The following is a 17,896-nucleotide window of genomic DNA, read 5'->3' on the forward strand; positions in this document are numbered from 1 at the left end:
CCCTAGTTGTTGCTCAGGAGGCCCTATATCATATTGCAAAGGCCCACTTTCCACCAAGTGCATCTCTGAAGATGGCAGAACATAAAGCAGAACCTCATTTGTGAAAAGCAGTGCAGAAGCAGGTTCCTGTGGGAGGTGTTTTCTTGAGGATGTAAATGGGTGAAAATTTTCTCGCTAATTCCACCATGTAGTTTTGATTTCTGGCAACTTCCATTTCCCCTTCAGCATGTATGCTAGAGCAGGGGTCCTCAAACTTTTTAAACAGGGGGCTGGTTCACTGTCCCTCAGATACTGTGAACTATAGTTTGAAAAAAATATGAACAAATTCCTGTGCACATTGCACATATTTTATTTGTAGTGCATAAAAACGGGGAAATACAATATTTAAAATGAAGAACGATTTTAATCAACATGGGGTGGGGTGCTAGCCATGGCCCCTTTGTCGCCCCAACTCCCCACACTGCAGATCCGCGCGCTTCTTTCCTGCCCAGCCCGAGTTTCCCACGCTTACCCAGATTGAAGAGCATGGTTCCCTTGAGGCTGCTGCTACTGTTGCTGCAGGTCCGTGCCTCCAGCTTCTCCTGGGTCTTGTGCAGCAGCACAACTTGGTGGTGGTGGTGGTGCTGCCTTTCCTCTTTGGCCCGCTTGTCTATCAAAAATAAATCCTGTGCAGCATGCTGGGCTCTGTGGTCCCCACCGTCTCGAAGTGCACGCGGTCCTGGGCCAGCCCCAGCATGAGCAGCGGAGCCCAGCAGCTGCGCACCAGCACCAGCTGCTCGTTCAGGGGCAGCTCGTGGAAGTAAGGCACGTTCTGAATCTTGACAAAGTGCAGCGTCTTTGCCATCACCGCCGAAGCCAACTTGCACACCACCTGCGGACTCTGCAGAGCCACGTGCCGCATGCCTGCTGGAACTAGCCACCGCCACCACTGCCGCCGCTCCTCACTTTTCAGGATATTGTAGACAGTGGCAGGTTCTGGCAATTAGCAGGCTAGATTGAGGACCCCTGTGCTAGAAGAATGCTCTCTGGATTGTTTACTAAGCACTGCTCAGTCTCCATAGGAAAACCTCACCCCCTGGAAAAGTCCTCAGAACATGAACCCCATGTAGTAGTTCTGTAATCTGTCTGTGACCTAGAATAATAAGGGGAGAGTGTCAATAATAATAATAATAATTTATTATTTATACCCCACCCATCTGGCTGGGTTTCCCCAGCCACTCTGGGTGACTTCCAACAGAACACTAAAATACAATAACCTATTCATGCGGAAACTAGGGGTGTTTCTCTAAGGAACTATTAGGACACCCCAGAGCACTACTCATTTACAAGCTGCAGGTTATAAATTGCTGGTTTAAATTTCAGAGAGATTTGCCAAAATGACATTATGCTTGCTAGGAAGTGGAAAAGTTTTGTTGATTGTTCAGTGTTCGAGCTTTCAGAGAGTTGTTCACTGGTAGTGAATCTACCTTAATTATGCTTTCTCCAATGTGCTTATAAAAGTCATAGATGAAAGGATTCATGTAACTTCCTTTGGGAGTGTTTCTATAAACGAACAGATCTCACTGCATGAATGCCCCTGTTCTGCCCCTATTGCCCAGCTTCCAAAACATGCACTTAGAAAACTGGGTCTTCCCAATAGGACACCTGGTGCAAGCTAATGACTTCCTAAAAATCACTGCACCCCCCCCCCCGCCCATATAACCAGGGTTGCTGTTAGAGAAACCTGGTAGACAAGCAGCAGCAAGAACAGGCCCATCTGCTTCATCCAACCAAGTCTCTGTTACACATGCCAGGTCATGTCCCCCGCCCACAATCAAGTTCTGGATAGCAGTGGTCTTATGAATAATAATAATAATAATAATAATAAATTTATTATTTATACCCCGCCCATCTGGCTGAGTTTCCTCAGCCACTCTGGGCGGCTCCCAATCAAGTGTTAAAAACAGTACAGCGTTAAATATTAAAAACTTCCCTGAACAGGGCTGCCTTCAGATGTCTTTTAAATAATAATAATCATTATCATCACTGACTTCGCATTGCACCTTCAGGTCATGTGGGTCTCCCTTGTTGATTCCAGTATCCATCCGGTCAAGACCAGACCCGGAGGCAGGGATAGTCCTCAAACAACAACGAAACCTGCCTCCTCAGTAACGACCTGGTCTGGTCTTAGCAGAACTCTTCCTCCTATCCATGATCACTGAGATTGGGTGTCCCAGTGCTATCTGCCCTCCGCCCCCCGGAACCTGCCCAAACAATCTGTTCGTTGGGGCCTACTCCCAGGCAACAGTTGACTCTACCTCTGGGGAAGTCATTTATTGAGGTGGGACGAGGGGGTCTCATCCATTAACTACATCCCACCCACCCCAGCTGCATCTTTGGTGGACATCAGAAGGGATTGTGGGGTGTAGGACTGTGCTATAAATTGATATATTGTCTGATACCAATTTTTAAATAAAATTGTGATGACTGTTTGTTTTTTTTAAAAAAATGACCTTGCAATATATCACAAATTGTGTACGTGCTGTTCAAAAAGCACAATGTTGGAAGAACCGGGAAGCCAACACTTCCTCCTGTGTGTGCAGCCCTTGCTAACGCTGCCTCACTCATCTTTTCTCTGCCAGCAGGCTGCTGCAAAATATTTGAGAATGGTTTGCTTTCCCCTGCTACCACAACAAGTAGCTACAACAGGCTGAGCAAAAAATTGCTCCTCTAAAATCACTGCCTCTTTGAGAACAGATTATCACCTCAAGTAGAACAGGCTGCTGCAAAAATCACCTCACACTGCCTCATTGAGAAAGTGTTATCAATACAAATAGCTAAAAACAGATCTTTCAGAAACCATTCCTACAGTCTCCCCTGCCTCCCCCCCCGTGTTAACCCTTTCCCTTCCAAATTACTTGCTTCTTTGTTCCAGTGATGAGCTTCTCTCTCTGTAGCACTACCCTTCCAAGGAACTTCTTTTATTGCTGCCTCTCTCCCTCTCCCTCTCTCTCTCAAGTTGCTTGCACTAAGCTGCCACAAGTGGGAGGGAATCCCCTCCCCCCAATTCTTGGCTTGCAAGTTGCTTCAGAATAAAGGGGGGACAACTGTGTTGTGTACACCTTTCTTTTGGGGCAGAAACAACGCACAGACTATATGGCTATGCCAGCAGTGGACAATGAAGAATGCTTTCTGATATGGTGGACATATGGAGGCATCCTTCCTGATGTTAAAGGAGCTTACAAATAAGTTTTTGCCTATCCCGGGAACAAGTGTGCCATCTGAAAGTGTGTTCAGCACTGCTGGCAATGTTCTTCAAAGACAAATGGCATCTCTATTGCCAGAGATTGGATTGTTTCTATGATCCCTAAGGAAATGATCCTTTTTTAGACTATTAAAAAATATTTCATGATGAACACATGAGCAGAATTTGAGCTATGAGCAACAGAAGTAATTGAGATTATAATATTGTGGGGAGAGCTGAAAATAATGCCAATTCTGACACTCATGTTTCTGTTTTGTAGCTCACCATGGTGTTTTGGATTTTTCCATTGAACAAAGCTGAACTTGGCAATTGCTTTGGGCTATAAGAGATCTTAATACATGCCAGGCGCCCCGCCCCCATGTGTATATATAAAACCAGTGTTTTTTCCCCTAGAAAAATAGGTGTCCGTACTCACCATGATGTTGTTACAGTAAGTGCCACACATTTTTATTTTTTTTAAAAAAAGAGGTGCCGGTACTGTGTACCCTTGAGTGTCCCCTGAAAAAAGCGCTGTATAAAACACTGATGTTTGTCTGTTTGGCTGGTAAAATAGATAGCCAATGTACAGGATTACAGTTTATCTTACTGTATATTGTACCCAATATAGGGCTTGTTCCACAATCTAGCATTGTCTGTTTAAAGTCAAGTAAAAGCATAAAATTATTTCTAAGCTTGCCAAAATTTATTCAGCAATGAAGAGTAAAACTATTTGCCTTGAAGTTTCTAGACAGAACCGTGCATTAGTAAGTTGACCTGGAGAGAATACTTCTTTCTTTGCAGCATTGTGTCATGATTTGCATCAAAATTCAATGGAAATTCTTTGGATATGTTGACTTCACTCAGTAATTTGAAAATAATAATGAAGTCTATGCATTATGCTTTTTCTTCTAGGCTGGTGGATGACAGATGCGTGGTTCAACCAGAGGCAGGTGATCTTTGCAATCCTCCTAAGAAATTCAGAGGTACGAAATTGAGAGTTAATTTTAGAAGTAGAAATACAGTGGATCCTCTTCTTGCCTAAGTTGATACGTATCTTATATATTTTGAAGTTAGATCTTGGGTTTTGTCATATTCTATGCACTTGTGAGTTTCACAGACTCAGTTACCGTATTTTTCGCTCTATAAGACGCACTTTTCCCCCTTCAAAAATTAAGGGGAAATGTGTGTGCGTCTTATGGAGTGAATGCAGGCTCCTTGGCTTCAGCGATAGCAACGCAAAGCCTCCGAAGCACAGAGGGAGCGCTCCTGCCACGCTCCGGAGGCTTCGCGTTGCTTTCGCTGAAGCCGCCTGAAGCCTCCGGAGCACAGCGGGAACTCCTGCTTCACTCTGGAGGCTTTAGGTGGCTATCCTCGAAGCCTTCGGAGCGCAGCAGGAGTTCCCGCTGTGCTCCGAAGGCTTCGGGAATAGCCGCCTGAAGTCTGAAGCCTCCAGAGCGCAGCGGGAACTCAAATGTGGTGGTGCAGCAGCAGGGAAGTAAAGAGTTAAGTGGCATATCAGACTGTTGATAGATGCCACTGGAACTAGGTGACGCAGGAGATTTCTGCAGTGTGTACCAGTACTGCACTTGTGCTTTGAAAAATTGTATTATAACAAATACACAACAAGCTTAAAGCACACAGTGTGGGTAAACTTACAGGCTACAGTTACTCTAGAAAACCACAGGTTCAAAGACATGTGTGATAGGTCGTGACTAGATGTTAAGGTGGTGGGCTTGTGTATTAGATGTACTGAACAGTTATAAAACCGGAGGTTTTTAAAAGAGGAGCAGGTGGAAGCAGGATGCTGAATGTTACCCTTTCCGCAGCTACTTTACTCATGTCTGGCAGATCATGTGGAAGCCCATTTGGACGAGACATGGCAGGGAATGGGCTGATTCAGTGTCAAAATTATCAGATGGGAGGAGGATTCAGCAGCTTCTCTGTCCTTCATCCTGGCTCCTGTGCAGGTTGAGTTTCATTTCAAGATGCGCCATCAAGCCTACTAATAACCAAAGCCTATGGGAAGATCATACTTATGGCTCCAAGATAGATGGTGAGCTGCAAAGCCGACAGGAGCCTAAGAGGTGCCTTATACTGAGTCAGACCACGGGTGCATTTAGTTTTATATTGTCTACACTGATTAGCATGGTTTCAGGCAGGAGACGCTCTCTATCCTACTTGGAGATGCTTTTTAACCTGGGACCTTCTGCCTGCACTGCCACTGAGCTGCAGCCTGTTCCGTAAAGCCGAGAGCAGATAATGGGAATTGTCTGAGCAGCTTCCATCAAAATATTAAAAATACAATAAAACACCAGACATTAAAAACTTCCTTAAACAGGGCCTCCTTCAGATGTGTTCTGATAGATAGTTCATTTCATTGACATCTGATGGGAGGGCGATCCACAGGGCAGACGCCACTACCGAGAAGGCCCTCTGCCTGGTTCCCTGTAACCTCACTTCTCGCAGCGAGGGAACTGCCAGAAGGCCCTCGGCGCTGGACTTCAGTGTCCAGGTAGAACGATGGGGGTGGAGATGCTCCTTCAGATATACTGGGCTGAGGCCATTTAGGGCTTTAAAGGTCAGCACCAGCACTTTGAATTGTGCTCAGAAGCGTATTGGGAGCCAATGTAGGTCTTTCAAGACTGATGTTATGTGGTCTTGGTGGCCACTCCCAGTTACCAGTCTAGCTGCCGCATTCTGGATTAGTTGCAGTTTCCGGGTCACCTTCCAAGGTAGCCCCACGTAGAGTGCATTGCAGTAGTCTAAGCGGGAGACAGTCTGCGGGCAGGTAGGGTCTCATCCTGCATACCAGATGGAGCTGGTAGACAGCTGCCCTGGAAACAGAATTTACCTGCGCCTCCACGGACAGCTGTGAGTCCAAAATGACTCCCAGGCTGTGCACCTTCCCTGTTGTTTCATGCATGCTGCCCTTTTGTTTCTAAGATGGGCACTGACGCTCATGTTTCTGTTTTGTCGCTCAACATGGTGTTTTTGATTTTTCCATTAAACAAAGCTGAACTTGTCAATTGCTTTTGGCTACAGGAGAACTTAATACATGCCAAATTCCAAATCACCTGCCTCAGATTAACCCCTTGATGTCGCTGAATTGTTTGCCAAGGCACAGGGAAGTTGTGAGGAAATGTGTTCCTTTTGCTTTTGTGTTTAATTTCCCAGAGTGAAAAACTCCTTATCCAAAGTTCTGTCTCAAAGTTCTGTTTTCCATTAAAACTAACTCTAACCCTCACCTTAGAAATTGACATTGGAGTCACTTGCGGGTGTTGGCAAGAGGGTGTGGCATGGTGAGGGAAATGCCCTTATGTATGTTTGACTGTGGCTCACGGAGCCTCAAACGTGCATTTCCTTTATCCCTACCCCACTGTGGTCCTGATGGTGTTAAGTCAGGCACAGGGAATCTCAGGGCGGAGGGCGGGGGGATGCAGTCATTTGGGTCTCTCTGTGTCAGGAGCCGGAGACAGAAGCAGGCCAGCAATAAAACAGCCACTGTCAAATAAGTTAGCTCTTTATTCAAAGTCACCCAAACAGTGCAGGCCTAGTTATCACAGCAACTCTTCCCAGTAGGTCTTGCTTCAATGAGGCAGTTGCAAAGACTGAAGATCCGTACCTTCTCTCCACTCTCCAAGACCTCCTCCTTTGGGTCCTTCCCCAGCAACCAGATACTCCTTTGTTGTCTCTTTTTGCTATTCCCTCTTTATTTCACTTTGTGGTCTCGGAGACCAGAGGGGAGCTGAGCTGAAAGGAAGGGGAGAACACCAGGCTTCTTTAGCAGCCTGTCTCATATTTGCCTCTTGGCCCCCCTCATCTCCAGCCTCTAATTCTGAACTGCTCTCTGCCACAGCTTCTTCCTGCTCACTAAACCCTGTTGCCTCTTTGGCTTCCAACAATTCCTCCTCCCAGTCTGATCCCTCTTTGCCCTCTGACCACTTATTGTCGTCCCACCACTAATGCCCAGGCTCTGAGCTTCCTTTCCAGACCACTTCTTTGCATTCAGCCAGTCCATTACACTCTGTCTGAGGCCTCAAAACTGTCCTCTGCTTTATGTCCTTTTCTGGTGCTTTTGCATGGCTGGAATTTGTCCTTGAACTGCAATAATGCCTCTTGCTTGCCTGGATGGAGAAATCTCTGGGATGCAGCTCGTCAGGCCCTGGAGATTTGAATTCATTTACAACCTCTTTCCTAAACTGGGCTGCAGCTCCCTCCTTACATCATTTACTCTGTTATCACCAGGTTGGGCGTTGTTTTCCTTTTGGGTGAAGATAGAGGCTATGTTCAGTTTTCCCTTGCCTCTGTATTGTGAAACCCAGGAGAACATGATCACTTCCTCCCAAGTTTCCGAATGCTGTCACTTCATTGGTCAGTTCCTCCCTATTGGTGAGGATCAGGTCCAAGACAGATGATCCCCTGGTTGTTTACTCCACATTCTGGGAAACAAAATTGTCAATGAGGCAATGGAGGAATTTATCAGACCTTCTATTCTTGGCAGAGTTTGAGTCCCAACTGATATCGGGGAAGTTGAAGTCCCCAGTGACTACTACAGTATATCTCTTCTTTTTGAATGTTTGGTAATCTGCTCTAGTGAGGCACCATCCAAGTCTTCAGTTTGGCTTGGCAGTCTATAGCAGACCCCCACAGTAAGGTCCCTGTTGTTTCTCTCTCTTATAAGTTTTACCTATATACTCTCAATCTGCTTTCCATGCTCCAGGTCATGGATTTCTTCACAAGTGTACACATTATTTACATATAATGCTACTCCTCCTTCCTTCCTGTTTCTTGTTTCTCTCCCTGTCTATTTCTTTTAAACAGGTTATACCCCCTCAATTCCTACATTCCAGTCATGAGTCTCATCCCACCAGGCTTCAGTAATGCCTACCAGGCCATATTTGCAATCCTGTACTAAAAGCTCCAATTCGTCTTGCTTGTTTCCCACACTCTGTGTATTTGTGTAGAGACAACTGAAACCACGAGTCATTCCCTCCAGTTGCTTCCTTCCTGTAGTTTCTTGCCCTTTAGCAGGTTTCTGGAGCACTGCCTCAGCTTCCTGTGCATCAATTAAGCTATTATCCCCAGTGCCAGGTGCTATTCTGTTGTTTGTAATGTTGTCTCCCTCCTCAAGATCTAGTTTAAAGCTCTCCTGATCTTGAGACTTTTAGCAAAGCCATTCTTGCCAACCACTGTGAGGTGCAGCCCATCTTTCACCAGAAGTCCTTCCTCAAGGAAGCAGAGACCATGATCCAAGAAGCCAAATCCTTCCTGACGACACCACCTGCACAGCCATAGTATTTTCTTCTCTCTTTCTTGGCCACAACCTTCAACAGGAAGGAGTGATGCACAGTGTCTCATAGTCCCTGCCCAGTGTTTCATAGTCCCTTGCTATGTGTTGCAGGCTGTGTGTGGCTGTGTGTGGCAGTATTATTTGCACCCACATGAATCAGAAGGAGGGGGAAGTGGTCAGTAGGCTTTATAAGACTTGCCAATTTCTACGTCACATTGTGCTGTGCTTTCCAAAGCCTGTTTGGAGTTTTCTAATGTCTGCACCTGCTGTTCGTGAGTCTTCTCCACTTGTCTATTAGAGCTTTTTTTAATAGTGCTGGGATAAGTTACAAAGGCAGGAACCTTATGGTTTGAATTACACCACACATTTCCTTGCATTTTGCTGGTTCATCACTTCTGCAGAAAATCTAGGACTGACTAGATGAAAAAGCACTAAATTTATTGAGCTGTTGGCTTTTTTGCTCTAGAGTGGCCCAAGAGCAGAGATCTGTGAAAATTAGCTATTATTGTTTACTATTTTTCACACCCGGTGAATACGAGACCAAAACAAAAAAGGTATAGTAGTGAATTATTTATTATTTATTTATTTAATTTCTATACCACTCTATACCCGAAGGTCTCAGGGCAGTTCACATAAAATATCAAATACATAAAACAAAAACAAAACCAACAACCCAATACCCCCCCCCCCCGCAAGAGCCAGCATTTTTAGAAAGGGTGTAAGATGTAGATCAAGTCAAGACCTGGCTGAAAAGGAACATTTTTGCCTGGCGCCTAAAGGTGTATAGTGAAGGCGCCAGGCGAACTTCCCTGGGGAGAGCATTCCACAGACAGGAAGCTACTGCAGAGGAGGCCCCGCTCTCATTTTGCCACCCCCTGAACCTCTCAAGGAGGAGGCACACAAAGGAGGGCCTCAGAAGGTGATCTCAAGGTCAGGGTAGATTCATATGGAAACAGGTGGTCCTTGAGGTACTGTGGTCTTGGGCCGAATTCAGAAGCCTTATTATTAAAGTCTACTGCACCAGAAGCCTGGCTGTGTTAATCACTACTGAAGGCATTCTGTATGCAAACACACCAAAGGCACACCTAGCACAACTTTCTGTTCTCACAGCAGCCAAGCAGAATGCTGGTTTGAAACCCACAGGCAGGACATGAGCGCAACAGCACTCTCCTGCTTGTGATTCCCCACAACTGGAATTTGGAAGAATTTTTCTAATCAAAAACATATGCAGAATCTCGTAGCTCACTGCTGCAAGGAAATAAGAAACAAACTTGATTTTGTTTTCTTGTCTTCAGACTGCCTTTTTAAGGTATGTCCTATGAACCGATACTCTGCACAGAAACAATACTGGAAAGCCAAGCAAGCAAAACAAGGGAACCACACGGAAGCCGCTTTGCTGAAGAAGCTGCAAGTAAGTGGCACCTGAGCTCCCAGTCTTTGTTGCCTTTTTATGCAGCTGTTTGTTAGTCCCATGATGCACAGCTGTTAGTTCTTCAGCAGCTAAGCCCAAATTACTTTCTCCCAGCTGGTAATTCCACTGGGCTGAGAAACAGCAAATTTAGATGACTCAAAACTGCCCTGTTTTGTTTCATCTAAGGACTATTCTCTCTCCCTTCTTACTCCCAGAGGTGGCTCACTGGGTGTGCCAGAGTCCCTCTGCTAGTTCCTGACAGGTGGGTTGCTGTTGCATACTGGGAGGGAGATGGGTGAGGTGGCTGGGAGGTTGGTCTGGTGCAAGTACATAAGTAGGAGTGCGGGATTGTCTCTGCCAATGTGTTTGTCCCATCCCAGCTCCTCCCACCCACTGCCTTGCCTTTCATCATCTCCAAGAGCTACAATTCCCAGAGTGGTTCAACAATTGATCTCTCTTTCCAGGTAACTCTGGGAAGTGTAGCTCTGTGAGGAAAATAAGTATCTCTCAGCCCCTTATAAACTGCAGTTCCCAATATGCTTTAGGGGATTCCATGATGGTTTAAAGTAGTATCACAGTCCTTTAAATGGATGGGGCCAAAAGTAAGAGTTCTATCTGTTGTTCTCCCTACCTTTGGATCTGGCCCTACCAGTCTTCTGCCTTCCACTCCACACACCTTTAGCATGTGCCCCCCAGAAGGGTTGCCAATAATAATAATAATAATAATAATAATAATAATAATAATAATAATAATACTTTTATTATTTATACCCCACCCATCTGGTGCTCTGTCTGAAAAAAGTCCCCCCACACACCAGTGCTAAAGGTTGAGAGGTTGAGTTCATGTAACAGTTTGTGACTTAAACTACAAAAACAAAACAAAAACTCCAAGAAACTGTGACTATTTTGCAGCATGCTGCAGAACTGGAACAAAAACAGAATGAATGTGAGAACAGGAAACTGCTGGGTGAAATTGTGAAGTACAGCAACGTCATACAGGTGAGCCTTTGAAAATTAGACTGTCAGTTTCTCAAAACCTCAAGGTGAGCAGGAGTTTAAATATATCAGAAATGGCATGGAGTGTGAAAAGATTACATACCTCCATGCCATACCAATCAGCTCTGCAGTGGGAGTTCTCCACAGCAGATTTTTTGATGTGTGAAATCAGTAAGCATTGCCTTGAGCAGGCTTCCTCAACCTCAGCCCTCCAGATGTTTTTGGCTACAACTCCCATGATCCCAACATCTGAAGGGCTGAGGTTGAGGAAGCCTGGCCTAGAGGCAGAGAAGAAAGGGCAGGGCTCCTTTGCCTTTAACGACAGTGCAGGGGAGACTGTTTCAGGAAGCACTGTTTTCCTCACTGCAGCATGACAAGTTGCACCAGCCCAGTGTCATCTCCTGCTCCTCTGTACCCCATCTTCCCTTATCGCTTATCTTGTGTAGAAATGTAAACTGTAAGCACCTGGGCTTACAGGGGACCTTTCTCTTTGTTATATCACTTAGTACACTTAGACTACAATTCCCATCATCCTTGACCGCTGGTCCTGCTAGCTAGGGATAATGGGAGTTGTAGGCCAAAAACATCTGGAGGGCCAAGTTTGAGGAAGCCTGACTTAGTAGAACAACATTTATGGCATTATATAAATAATACACATGATTAGAGGCAAAGGAGGCTCATATTCCTTTGCACTTGGTCACCATAAGAAACAAATGAAAAAGGAAGATATGGTGGAAATTGGGCATGTCAAAACTGTTAAATCAGAAGAATTTGGAAGGAGTCATAAATTATGGTCATTTGGCAGTAGATAGAGTGGTACGGGGTAGCCAACATGGTGCCCTGCAGTTGTTGTGGGACTCCCGTCAGTCTCAGCCAATGATCAGGGTGCTGAATTTCTTCATCAACACAGAGTGTGCACAGTGAATGGATCGTAGAAATAAAAAGCTGTCCGTAGTATCTTTCCTTAGTTTTATTTTCAAAAACATAATAGCGAAACACTGCAAGCCATCACTCCTCCTCACCAGCAGCTTACAAGACATTTGATCAAATTAAATACAGTTTCAATTAACCAATTATCCTATCACATCCCCTTCTGCACCTGGTGCATTAAGTACCGTATTTTTCGCACCATAGGACGCACCAGACAATAGGACACACCCTGTTTTAGAGGGGGGAGAACAAGAAAAAAAAAATCTCCCCCTCTCTGCCCAGCGCCCCTTCAGCGAAGCGGGAGGAGGCGCTGCGCAGAGAGGGGGAGAATTTCCCCCCTCTAAAACAAGGTGCCGTTTAAGGTGCGTTCAGGCGGCTACTTTGGAAGCCTGGAGACCGAGAGGGGTTGATGCGCAACGACCCCTCTCGCTCTCCAGGCTTCAGGTTCCTTTCAACCTGCTCTTTGGGGCTGGTGGGGGGAAGCCCACCACCAGCCCCAAAGAGCAGGTCGGGGAGCAGCAGAAAGGCGCACAGCGGAGAGGCTGCTGCCATAGTCGCGCGTCACCTCTCCAGCCGGGAGAGGGTCACGGGCTTCTTTAGCCCCGTGCGCGCTCTCCCGGCTGGAGAGGTGGCGCGCGGCTAAAGAGGCTCCTGCCATAGCTGCGTGTCACCTCTCCAGCCGGGAGAGGGTCACGGGGCTATGGCGTCTTCGCTCCATAGGACGCACACACATTTCCCCTTCATTTTTGAAGGGAAAAAAGTGCATCCTATAGAACGAAAAATACGATAACTCCCCTTTTAATTAGGCAAAAAGTCGAGAGACCACAGGTGTGCAGCTAAGTAGGTCAACCTGCCGACATACACTCTGAAACCAACCTGGTTCCTGAGTAGCATAATAATAATAATAATAATAATAATAATAATAATAATAATAATAATTTATTTATACCCCGCCCATCTGGCTGAGTTTCCCCAGGCACTCTGGGCGGCTCCCAATCAAGTGTTAAAAACAACACAGCATTAAATATTAAAAACTTCCCTAAACAGGCCTGCCTTCAGATGTCTTTTAAAAATAGGATAGCTGCTTATTTCTTTGACATCTGATGGGAGGGTGTTCTACAGGGCGGGTGCCACTACCGAGAAGGCCCTCTGTCTGGTTCCCCGTAACCTCACTTCTTGCAATGAGGGAACAGCCAGAAGGCCCTTGTTGCTGGATCTCAGTGTCTGGGCTGAGTGATGGAGGTGGAGACACTCCTTCAGGTATACAGGACTGAGGCTGTTTAGGGCTTTAAAGATCAGCACCAACACTTTGAATTCTGCTCGGAAACGTACTGGGAGCCAATGTAGGTCTTTCAAGACCCATGTTATATGGTCTTTCTTGGTGGCCACTCCCAGTCACCAGTCTAGCTGTCATATTGGATTAATTGCAGTTTCTGGGTCACCTTCAAAGGTAGCCCCACATAGAGCGCATTGCAGTAGTTCAAGCGGGAGATAACTAGAGCATGCACCACTTTAAGATAAAGAAAAACCAACACAGGGATGGTGGGAGTTTGCTCCCAACAATGTCTGCAGGGCATCATGTTGGCTACCCCTGGAGATGGTTAACCAGACAAAAAAAAGTCAGGAGGGAATTCAGTCCTACACTTAACCACCTAATTAACATCTTGTTTTATGATTGCTGAATAACATGTCACCTTCAGCCATGCTCCCATGTTGGATTGTTTTGAGCTGATGTTTTGATAATTGAAATTATTCCCAGTTACAATGATTTGCCAATGAGCAGGTTGTTAAACCCACTTGAAATATGTTAAAACATTGTGTTTTTTCAGACTGTCAGAAGTAATTTCATGTGTAAGTTTAATTTCTCTCAAAAAATATGTTTGCCCTACTAACTGTGATATCACGGCTATAAATCTGGCCTACATATCTTGTGACCTCCTGAGCTGAATGCTTGCACTGTTGCCAGCCAGGTGTTTGACAATCCCTCTGTGTGGTTCTTGGCTGCATTAATCCTTTGGTGTAAGGGAGGCCTCATTGTGGGTTGAGTTGTGGCCAAAGTCTTCATCCAGAACACATGTATACATTCATTTGTTTTATTATTATTTACAGCTACTTCACATAAAAAGCAACAAATACCTTACAGTGAATAAGAGATTGCCAGCCCTATTGGAGAAGAATGCTATGCGGGTGTCTCTGGATGCTGCTGGGAATGAGGGGTCCTGGTTTTACATCCAGCCCTTTTGGAAACTGAGGAGTGAAGGTGACAATGTAAGTGAATGAAATATGTTTCTGGGAATTGCTGGAATAGGCACTGTTACCATCTCCCCATCTTTCTAGGACTAGATGTCTTTGTATGACCCTTGTTGTGCAGCACTTGTTGCTCTGCTCCATAATGCAATGTGCTTAAATCCTGATGCAGTGCATCTTTGGATATTATTCTAGAAGGTGGTTTGGGACAGAAATCATATTCAAGGGAACTGAGCAAGTAAGAAGGGGAGACCTAATGGGCTATTAACACCTGAAGAGCTCTGCAGCATCAGACCACAGGCCTACCTCATGCAGCATTTTGTTCTCACAAAGCCCATCCAGATGCCTTTGAGAAGTTGCAAGGAGGTCATGAGTGCAACAGTACTTCCCTTGCTTGTGATGCCCAGCAACTGGAATATGAAGGCATGCTGCCTCTGAAAGTTGAGGGAGAGCACAGCCATTGTTTCATTTGCTAGGTAATCAGCCCTCTTGCCATCTACAGTTCCCCTTTAACTTGTCCTAAGTGTATTTATTTACTTGCTAGGTTCTGTACTGCCCAATGGCCATAGAGCTTTGGGTGGCTTACAGTAATGGTTGAAGTCATAAAATCGAACAATGCACCAGATCTACAGCAAAATAAAACGACACAATATAAAACTAGTGATGGTTAGCAGCAGTGAAAAGATCTAAGAAGCACTAAAATGTTGCTAAAACACCTGAAAAAATAAAGACCTCATCACCTGCTGTGGATAAAACCACAGAGTAGACACTAGGCAGACCTTTCTGGGAAGCCATTCTGTGGTTGTGGTGCCACCCCTGAAAATACTGTCTTTAGGCAACAGCAGTGGTAATGGGTGAGGAAAGGAAAAGCCCTTTGTGGCCAGATAGCAGCCACCCCTGGCTAGATTCAGTCACAGGGTTAGTAGTTACTGACTTCAGACATGGAACCAATTATTTCACTAACATGGAAGTGGTTTTTTTTAATAAAAAAATATTATTATGCTTGATTTCTACTTTCAGTGAATTTTAAATTATTGATTCAATTCTGCAGGTTTGTTTTCTCTGACCTTACATGGCTGTAAGTAATGTTTTTCTGCAGCATGGCATGCAAGGACACTTTGCATTAAATAAAAAAGGGCATCATATTCTTATTGGAGACGTTCTGGCTTTAAAATATATATAACAAATAATACGTGTTTATTTCTATCTTTGTTTAAAAAAATGCCAGGAAAAAATAGTGACTCCAAACCAGTATTTCTGACTTTACTTAGGGTTGGCAATTAACTGGTCAAATATTGTAAGATAATAGTCTTCTAGAAAAGACAACAAGATGCCATCCCTCCTTGAGGCTTTATAGAGCTTTGCAGGTATGGTGAGGACTTCTGACCTTGCCATAATGATTATTGCCTTCCTATGTTTGCTTGGTGCCTTCTCCTAAACCCTTTCCTTATCCTGCTCGGTGATGTCTTTGTAATCTCTCACTCTGTAGGTCCTAAGGGGTTTAGGTGGAATAAAACTTGCAAACAGTTAAGGGAACTTGTGTCATTCTAACTAAAGAAAAATTGTTCACAGTAATTGCCCGCAAAGAGCTCAATAAATAATTTGTCTAATAAATGAACAATGCGGCATTCTCCCTTGAGTGCAAGAGAAAATTAGAAATTTCCTGCTTACAAACCTTGTTGCCAGCCTGTTCAAACTTTTTTTTAACCCACAAAGGTGCTTCAGAGTTGTTTCTTTCAAATTGCATTAGTACCAAAGTGGCGGAACAACCACAGCAAATGGCTTATTTGTAATGCAGCTTGAATGACATAACCCTTATCCAAGGTGATTAATTAGCTGCCCATTGGAATAAGCTTCCATTTGCGTCCATTGAGCTCTGCACTGAATGATTCTACCCTAATGAGTGTTCCATCTCCAATTACTGGCACTCATGCTGTATGGCTTAACTAGGAGGAGAAAGAGCAGAAACTCTCCAGAGGGAGATTAAAGTTGCAGGACAATGTGAGTGTCAAAGTACAGTGGTGCCTCGCAAGACGAAATTAATCCGTTCCGTGAGGCTCTTCGTATAGCGTTTTTTTCGTCTTGCGAAGCAAGCCCATTGACAGCTTAGCGGATTAGCGCTACAGCTGTCAAGCGGCTTCCAGCGATCAGCTGTTAAGCGGCTTATCAGCGGAACAGCTGATAAGCGGCTTAGCGGCTTTAAAAAAGGAAGAAAAAAGCGAAAAAACCCCGCGGGGGGATGCAAGATTTTTTTCGTCTTGCGAAGCAACCCCATAGGGGAATTCGTTTTACGAAGCGCCTCCAAAACGGAAAACCCTTTCGTCTAGCGGGTTTTTCGTCTTGCGAGGCGTTCGTCTTGCGGGGCACCACTGTACTAGGAAGCAAGGAGCCTTCAATATTGTTTGTTGAGTGACCCCATGATTTAATAAAAGCTAATGTGTCACTCATCTACAAAAGTATTCTTGAAAATATTTGACCGTCCTCAAGCTGTAACCAACCAGTTGCCAGAATTTAGTCAGCTGATCTGCATCTTTACGCCAGTTCTACTGGAGCTACATAAATTATGAATTTTGCTTTCTGTCAAAATGTTGGCAAATGGGTTAAGGAGCAAAGACATTTGTGCATGTGTTGCAAAGAAAGCATGGATCGTGTTCACCATTCATATCAGTCACTTTGTGGTTCTAGCTTGTGTGTATAATTGTTCTGTATGATGGAATGTACTGTACACTGAATTGTTGTGGACTTTGCCATCACCTGTATGTAATTAGATCAGATCTTGTAAAATCTCACTCCACTGCATCTTAAGATATTTCTCGTCTTCCCGTATAGAAATTCATACAATGCAAATAATCTCTTTGTTTTTAGGTGGGAGGCAATTTGAGAGGCCAAGTATCCAAGAACCAATTGTATATAATACCATACCAGCAAATGGATATAGCTAGCAATGGAACTATCAATCTGTTTACCTTATTTTGGACATTCATTTTTCTGTTTTTCAGCTGACAATGTCTCACATCAGTCAATAAAGGTTTAAAAGCAATGAAACAATATAATCAAAACAAATAGAGCAGATGAGTGCCAGACTAGATTTAACACATTTTTAGAGTGTAATTATTAAAATGTACAGAATTCACTGAAGCGTATGTTGTGATCACCTTGGGAGTGTTAGTCCTGAAAGGCAGCACATGTCTCCTGAAAGCAAAGCAACAATCTAAAAATGTGAAGAATGAGAAAAACCTGGGCAAATGAGATTGGTTAGGAAATCACAGAAATCTGTTGTAAAAGAGGCAGTCCAGATCACTAGAAATCAACAGAATTTTGCCACTGATTTTAATGTGATTGTATTTCTGTAGTGCTCCCCCCCCAAAAAATGACTTAAGAATCTGGGGGTAGTTGTCATAATGTGGAATGTTCTGGATCACTAGTAAAAAGTTGCCTTTGCAGGAACCCCCACTCCGCTTAGAAGTTTGTGTGTGTGTTTTTAATCTTTATATGATTTTAATATATGGCCATTTTTCACAGTAACAGATTGTCATTTATTTATAAACTTTTAAAATATATTAGCTATTTTAATTTCCAGAGATAATATATTCTCCCAAATTAATTCTATATATGCTTCTCCAAGAGTAAGTCCTGTTGAACTCAGTGGGCCTTACTTCTGTGTAGGCACATATTAGATTGTACTGTTAACTTTTTGTTCAGTTTGTTCAGATGTATTACGTAAACTTGGATGTGAAATTGTTTTTATACATACATTTATTTATTCTTTTTTTTAAATGAGATTGTTTTAGATATGCTT

The 17,896-nt window shown here is 44.2% G+C and overlaps 1 protein-coding gene across 6 annotated transcripts in view; it reads left to right on the plus strand.

Moving 5' to 3' along the window:
* The window catches only part of ITPR2 (inositol 1,4,5-trisphosphate receptor type 2), a 313,187-nt gene that overhangs the window by 11,851 nt on the left and 283,440 nt on the right, over positions 1-17,896 (plus strand). For 5 of the 6 annotated variants that reach the window (XM_081927580.1, XM_081927582.1, XM_081927583.1 and 2 more), the window contains exons 2-5: positions 4,136-4,206; positions 9,809-9,924; positions 10,837-10,923; positions 13,960-14,118. In XM_081927580.1, coding sequence (XP_081783706.1) covers positions 4,136-4,206; positions 9,809-9,924; positions 10,837-10,923; positions 13,960-14,118 — 433 coding nt within the window. Of the gene's footprint in view, positions 1-4,135; positions 4,207-9,808; positions 9,925-10,836; positions 10,924-13,959; positions 14,119-15,414; positions 15,465-17,896 lie in introns of those variants that run through there. The other variant, XM_081927584.1, reaches the window with a different exon arrangement.

The sequence above is a fragment of the Podarcis melisellensis genome (assembly GCF_964234715.1).
Source record: "Podarcis melisellensis genome assembly, chromosome: 10".
NCBI classification, from domain to species: domain Eukaryota; kingdom Metazoa; phylum Chordata; class Lepidosauria; order Squamata; family Lacertidae; genus Podarcis; species Podarcis melisellensis.